At 42.0% G+C, this 6,757-nt stretch overlaps 1 protein-coding gene across 1 annotated transcript; it reads right to left on the reverse strand.

Moving 5' to 3' along the window:
• Positions 1-4,942: 4,942 nt before the first annotated feature.
• On the reverse strand, positions 4,943-6,088 carry LOC134621421 (claudin-7-like). The gene is made up of 4 exons (XM_063467905.1): positions 5,816-6,088; positions 5,441-5,605; positions 5,216-5,291; positions 4,943-5,108 (listed from the first exon to the last, which is right to left on the reverse strand). The coding sequence occupies exons 1-4, from the start codon at positions 6,015-6,017 to the stop codon at positions 4,943-4,945; spliced, it is 609 nt and encodes a 202-aa protein (XP_063323975.1). The 5' UTR covers positions 6,018-6,088.
• Between the last annotated feature and the right edge of the window lie 669 nt (positions 6,089-6,757).

A 6,757-nucleotide genomic window follows, 5' to 3' on the forward strand; every position in this document is an offset into this window, starting at 1 on the left:
TGGCTCATAATACAATTACACCTGTTTGGACTATATTTTTATATTTCATTTTTACTTGCTGCCAGGAACGTTTGGGGCCTGTTGGGTTGCACCTGCGCTCACATCACATCACAAAATAAAATGTATAAAATTTAAAAAAAAAAGAAATATAATAAAATAACGTGTTAAATGGGTGGAAATCCCTAGATCAATGTTTAAATTAACACTCACGCATTGACTCTGTCGGCTATGTTTTGCCATGCATGCTCCCTTTCTTTTGCAGCTGAGGCTGTGTTACTTTTTTTCCGGAAAATTTGCATGTTATCGGCATATGCTGCCATCAGAATTTCGGCCTCAAGCGCTGTAAAATACATTGACCGCGCCTTCTTTCCCTCCGTCTCCATGGTGACTCGCTTAATCTGTGCTCCACTAATCAGGGCTTTATGCGCGCGCTTAACTTGGGGTTAAAGCAACTCCGGGTTGATTGAACTAATTGTTATCAGCCTTTCTGAAACCGAATATTCCGAGTTGGACAGTTCGGGGTTACTCAACCCTGAGTATCATTTTTAACTCTGAGTTTTCTAAACCGGCTTTCTGAAACAGGGCCCTGGTAACAGAGTGTATGAACTTATTTGTGTTTATCAAACTGTAACACTAAAATTACATCACCTTGGTTGAGTAGGTTATGATATTTATAAAATAAAAAAAATGACCAAGTGAAACAAAGATTTCATTCCAGGCTTGATTCAGTCCCTCCCTCCATGGAGAGCTGGGACGTCTGGCCCACGTCTGCCCCGACTGTGATGCACCTCTCAGGCAAGGAATTCGCTGTGTGTGGATACTCAGATTGTTTATAATAAGCCTGCTTATTATGAATAAAAGTCATGCAGGTCTCAAAAAAGAAGAGAAACAAAGTAACATGTTAACATGATGGAAATAAAAAGCAAAACATTTCAATAATGAAAAAGTTTTTATGAATGAATAAAACAGCAAAAACAAGGATTAACAAATGAGTCTAATAAAATAAGCAAAAGTTTCTACTTTTGCTTATTTTATTAGACTCATTTGTTAATCCTTGTTTTTTTGCTTCAACAAAACGTTGACAGTGTGAAGCAGGAAGCTGCTGGGAGGCTGACCTCAGTGACGTGTGGCAGGATGTGGCACCAAATGCTTTTGAAAACAAATAATAACTTTTTAAAGGGAACAGTTCTGTATTTCACAGGTGGCCAGTGCAGATGAGCTTTGTTGTGTGTGCGTGCGTGTGTGTGTGTGTGTGTGTGTTCCTGTCTAGCTATCTTTGTGAGGACCGAAATCTGCATTCTACTATACTTGTGAGAACCACCAGTCACTTGTGAGGACACACAACCCGATCCTCACATTTTTGAAAGGCATTTAAAGGCATTGTTGAGGCTCAAAATAGGGTTTTAGTGTCAGGGTTACAATTAGGTTATGGTTAGGTTTAGGGTAAGGGGCTAGGGAACCCATTATGTCAATGAGGGTCCTCACTAAGATAGCTGAACGGGGTTGTGTGTGTGTGTGTGCGCGCAGACACTTTCTATGTGTCTGCTTGATATTTATACATTATTGGAATATGTTTCAATTGCCTTAAAACAGCCTGAAGGAAAGTTCGTCCTTATGTGTGGATGCATTTATGTATGGATTGCATCAGTAGATGGCGCTAAAACCTCAGAGCTCACTCTCCTGTAGCTGAAGAGAATATCCTCCTGAGAACCAGCCTGTACATTTCTGTCCTCTGTAATGGAAATTTGTTTTTGGTCTATATCCAAGTCCCGATGCACTAAACAGACGACATCCTGGGCTTACCACTGACATCTGGTGTGTTTGGGTGGTAAACAGGAAGGAAATCACACAAAAGTTAAATTCTTTGTTCCTGGATCCTCAGGAGGAAATATTGAGGAGCTCCATCTCACCTGTCTGATCAGATGATTTTCTCAGTTCCACAGTTTAGTTTTCACTTTGACTTCACTGTGAGCCTTCATATAGACAGATGTTTGTCTTTCTGACATTCAGTCCAATGAATTTAAATAACCAGCTGTAGACATGCCAGTAAGTGTTGAGGCGCACCAGTCATATAAGCTGTCATACACTGGTTGTGCATATATGTGATATGTACATGACACAGCTGGAAAAAAAATAATGTTGGTGTGAGCATGTAAACATCAGTGATCTTCTTCAGAGCACACCCTGAAACCTTTGATCACACCATTAACATCCACATGTTCCCCTAATAACCCCTCTGCTCTCGTGCCTGCACAGGAACAGACACAGCACACCTGGGCAGTGACCTGTAGGAGCAGCTTGAGGTTTCTGAATATCTGAAAGGGTTTGCTGGGTTTCAAAGACTCATTAAGAAACTGAAAATTCACTTTTTCATGGGTTTACAAGTGTGGTGGTCCCACTCTGGGCAGGAACACAACTGGCCCAAAGATCCACTTTACCCACTATTAAATACTTGTTTGAAAACAAATAATTACAATAAAACAACTGAAGCTGAGTGAAACTGTATATAGCAGATGTACATGAAGGTCCTTCACCACAGCAGCTTCTGCTTATATGTCTAACCTACACACACACACACACACACACACACACACACACACACACACACACACACACACACACACACACACACACACACACACATACATACATATGTCCCTTATTTAAGAATCTCTGTGTTCTTAAAAATTAAGAGTCTTGATACTCGATACATAATTACTAAAGTGTTCCTCGATCATAGATGTGGAACACTCTTTAAAATAAAAAAAGACACGTTTACGTAATGATTCATCAGTTAGATCAGATGTAATTATCTAAAGATGACTCACTGAAAGAGGTTTGTAGCCTCGTTAATCACAAACAGTAAAGGTTCGTGTGACACGCAGCTCTGCAGGATACGTGAGGGTTTATTTACGGTGCCCAGCACACAGCTCCGCCCTGCTCTCCACCTCTCCTCTGGGCCCCAGCAGCTACTCAAATAGGAAAGGAATGATGGAGGGTCATCTGTGGGGGCCACACCCTACACCCACTGCTCCACCCCTCCCTGCAGCTGAGCCACAAACCACACCTCGCCACAGTGCAGTTGTGAAACGGGAATGCTACACAATACAAATACAACAAGGTGGCACCTCCAAAGTGGCCACAGAATTAGTCATATGATCAGTTAGCTCTGCTAGTGTTGAACAAGGGGCAGTTTCATTGGATTACTTATCGGTGTTCCTGTAGTGAAATTTGGGTGGAGGACCTTTATTTATTTATTGGAGTAACGACAAGTAACAGAAAGCTGTCCAGTGCTGGATTCAAATTGTTGTTCTCAGCAGTCGAGTTAGACATTAACAAATGAGCACAGAAACATCAAATATCCATTAACTGTTTTGTTTTATCCCATTTTGCTTTGTGACAGTTCAGGAAGGCTTTGTCACAATCAGCATCGGCACACAGTCGCTCCCAGACACGACCTTTATCCACTCACGTCCACATCCGCTTTTTGTTATGTTTCGAGTGAAGAGTGAGCTAATTTCTCCCCACCGTGACTCAGAAACCCATTGTTGAAGCAAACGAACTCTCACCTGTGTTAATATTCTCACTCTTGCTAATTATTTAATTGAACGAGGCATTGGCGTATCCATCACACTCGGAACGCAGCCCAGTCTCATGACATAAACATGAACCAAAGTCGGTAAACAGCTTCTGTTTTTGTGTATTTGCCTCCTGAAATGCAGTTTATAGTCAAATCTCATCAGTTATCACTTACTTTCTAAACAATGGCAGTGCTTATCTTAAACGGCAGTACCACTAAATGCTGACTGAATGTAATGCAATAAGTAGGTTTCTCTGAGAGCGACCTTGGCAACTCCTATATGGTCCTAATGGTCTGGAGTAATGGGCTTAATGACAGTATCTGTGAAAGGAAGGAAAGTATGACATTATTACTCGTGCACGGCGGCGCTTAAGATAAGTACTGCCCGGTTACGGTAAACAAGTCTTATGAATGTTTATGCGTTTTATATTCAAACAAATGCAGTTTTGTGCTCACATTATGGCGTCGCATCTGTTTGACAGCAGCTGATATCCCCAGTGAACGATCCACTGCTGTGGGAACGGGACCGCTGGTCAGGTCTGAGACTCCAGCCACATCACCTCGCCAGAGTAACATTAGCTTCACATTAGGATGCTGTTTAAAAATTATTTTAATGATCTGAGCTTTATCAGTTAGTAATAATAAGAAGAAGAATCTTGGTTGGTGGTTATTATCTATCAAATCGATGATGTATTTTTGTCTTTGTGAGTTTCTATAGATGATTTAACTGCATTAATATTTCATATGGGTAGGTGTTTCATTGCACATGTGTTTCTGTCTTTCAGTTCTGCTCACCTGCTTCTGATTTGTTGATTTCATGTACCATCGACCTGTCAGGTACTCTGCAGAAAGTTAGCCTGTGTGGCTAATTAAAAACAGGAAAACACACATTATAAAAAACAAAATTATTTTATTTTTCTTCTCAAAATATACAAAATGTTGATACAAAATGTTATCTGATCAGGGGAAGCATCACAGATACAAATAAACACATAAAACACACACGAACAAATCCGTATATCGGAAAGTACGCTGTCTCCACTTTACATGTGGCCACACTTCAAACTATTAATAGCACTGAAGACAAACAGTTTTTATGAAGAAACTCTACCTGACATGCTCATTTGTATATTTATCGATTTGTGGACTTTTTCAGACTTTAAACTTTGAACCTTGACATCTTTACAGCAGGAGAAACCAGAGCTGTGGTGGCATTGAAACCCAGGACAAAGGAGATTCAAAGGAGTTTCTCCTGAGCGATCCTCACTCCGATCTCAAAGATCTCTCAGTGAATGAACATATTCTTTAAATAATCCACAAAGGGAAACTGGCTCCTTCTTCCGGTTCTTGTGGCCTTTTCAACTAGACGTAGTTGGACTTGGAGTGATTGGTAGAAAGAAAGTGGCTGGAGCTCACGGACACTGGAGGGTTTGTCCTCCAGCATCTCCGACAGCTCAGGAAAGCACCACCGGCCGCAGTGAGGAGTCCACCAACCCAGCTCACAAACACGGCATTACCAAACTCAGGTCTGCCAAAAAGAGCAGATCAGCATTAATTTAGCACACTGCGTGTTTATTTACAATGTGTATGCATACGTGTGTGTGTGTGTGTGTGCGTGCGTCTTGATGGCAGTACCTAAACAGCTTGTGTCCACTGTAAGAAGAGAGAACCATGTTGACAAACCAGGAGGTGATGATGATGGTCAACACTCCTAATGAAAGAAAACATCTTTGATCATTCCAGCACTCGTGGATCCTGACCCACCTGTTCACTACTGACCAATAACAATCGCTCTCAGCTGCTAACTTCATTATGACTTCTGTAGAGTACTTCAGTCTGAGTGCAGGCTTTGGGACACACCTGAAAGTATGAACGTGATTCCCCCGATCATCGCTATCATGGATTTGCTCTTTGGCACACCATCCATGAAGTGGGTGCACTTCATCCCCACTGTGGAGACGAGTACAGCCAGAGCAGAGAGAAGGAGGCTGACCGGCAGCACTGCCCTGGTAACCTGAATCTCAGCTGCAGCGAACAGAAGCACAAATATCGGTAAGAAATATTAGCTTTATTACACTGGTGAGACAAAGAGATTTGGTTCTCTGATGGCTCGATGGCTAAAATCCAAAGAAGTAACTGTAAATACATTTTGGGCTAATTATAAGACTTTACTGGAAGGTTCCCCAAAAAGCAGCGTCTTGCTTTGAGATGATTGTAGGTGCGATGCAAACTTACTCGGCATTTTCAGGATGGACTGATAAATTTCACAGGTCATTCTGTATTGAACACCAGCGCAGGACATCCATAAGCCCTCATAGGAGCGGTGCTTGCCCTGGACCAGCATCTTCCAGTCCACCATAACAGTGGCGGCAACAGTGGCAGCGACGCCGACCAGGGAGAGAAAAAAGCCGAGGAGCTGCAGTCCGGACGTGGCCATCTTATCCAGCAGATTAATAAGTCCTGAGACTTGCTGTGAGATGGAGAACAGTGATGAGCGGCCGCTGAAGTCAGTAGTCGCTGATTTAAAGGAGTCCCTCCCTCGTAGTTGCTCAGACCTTTGTGTGAGAGCGCTGCTGCCTCCTGTTTTTAACGTGTAAGGGTGAGGCCCCCTTTTCCTCTTGCAGCCGTTGATGGGAAGAACCTTTTTCTGGAAGTGGCATCGGGCTAATTAAGTGATGACTGGAACACACCGACTATTCTAAAGAAGAGTAACATCACGTGGGCTTTGCAGTTCTTTGCTTAGGCTCCTATCAAAATAAGCCAAATGGGAAATCAGTTCACGATTTCTTTATTATTTTCTTTCAAATAATTCAGAAAGTTCCTTTTTAATAGTTCAGTTTTTTCTTTTTCAAACAAATAATAAAAAAGATCTTTGGAAGACATCTCCTGATGTCTGTCTTAACTTTTGAGCCTATAAATCTGCAGAAATGTAATATTAGCCTACATGATTCCCCTAATTTGTTGTGATGATGATCACCTATGTGTACCCTGCATGTGCCACTACTCTGGATATCACATCAGGACAGTTTAAGAACAAGATCCAGTTTCATCTACGTAGACCACAGTTAGCGACGTATAATCAGCCCTGAGCCGAACAGACGGCAGGTCAAGTTGCTGTCAGCCTGTCACAGATGAATTGGCCGATTAGTCATGTTGACAGGAAAAGTAAAAGCTTTG

The sequence above is a fragment of the Pelmatolapia mariae genome, linkage group LG23 (assembly GCF_036321145.2).
Source record: "Pelmatolapia mariae isolate MD_Pm_ZW linkage group LG23, Pm_UMD_F_2, whole genome shotgun sequence".
NCBI lineage: Eukaryota > Metazoa > Chordata > Actinopteri > Cichliformes > Cichlidae > Pelmatolapia > Pelmatolapia mariae.

Coding starts and splice junctions, on each gene's coding strand:
- LOC134621421 (XM_063467905.1), bottom strand. CDS start 6,017: ATGGCCACGTCCGGACTGCAGCTCCTCGGCTTTTTTCTCTCCCTGGTC. Junction 5,606..5,815: donor GTCCATCCTGAAAATGCCGA/GTAAGTTTGCAT, acceptor TGTTCGCTGCAG/CTGAGATTCAGGTTACCAGG. Junction 5,292..5,440: donor AATCACGTTCATACTTTCAG/GTGTGTCCCAAA, acceptor TTCTTTCATTAG/GAGTGTTGACCATCATCATC.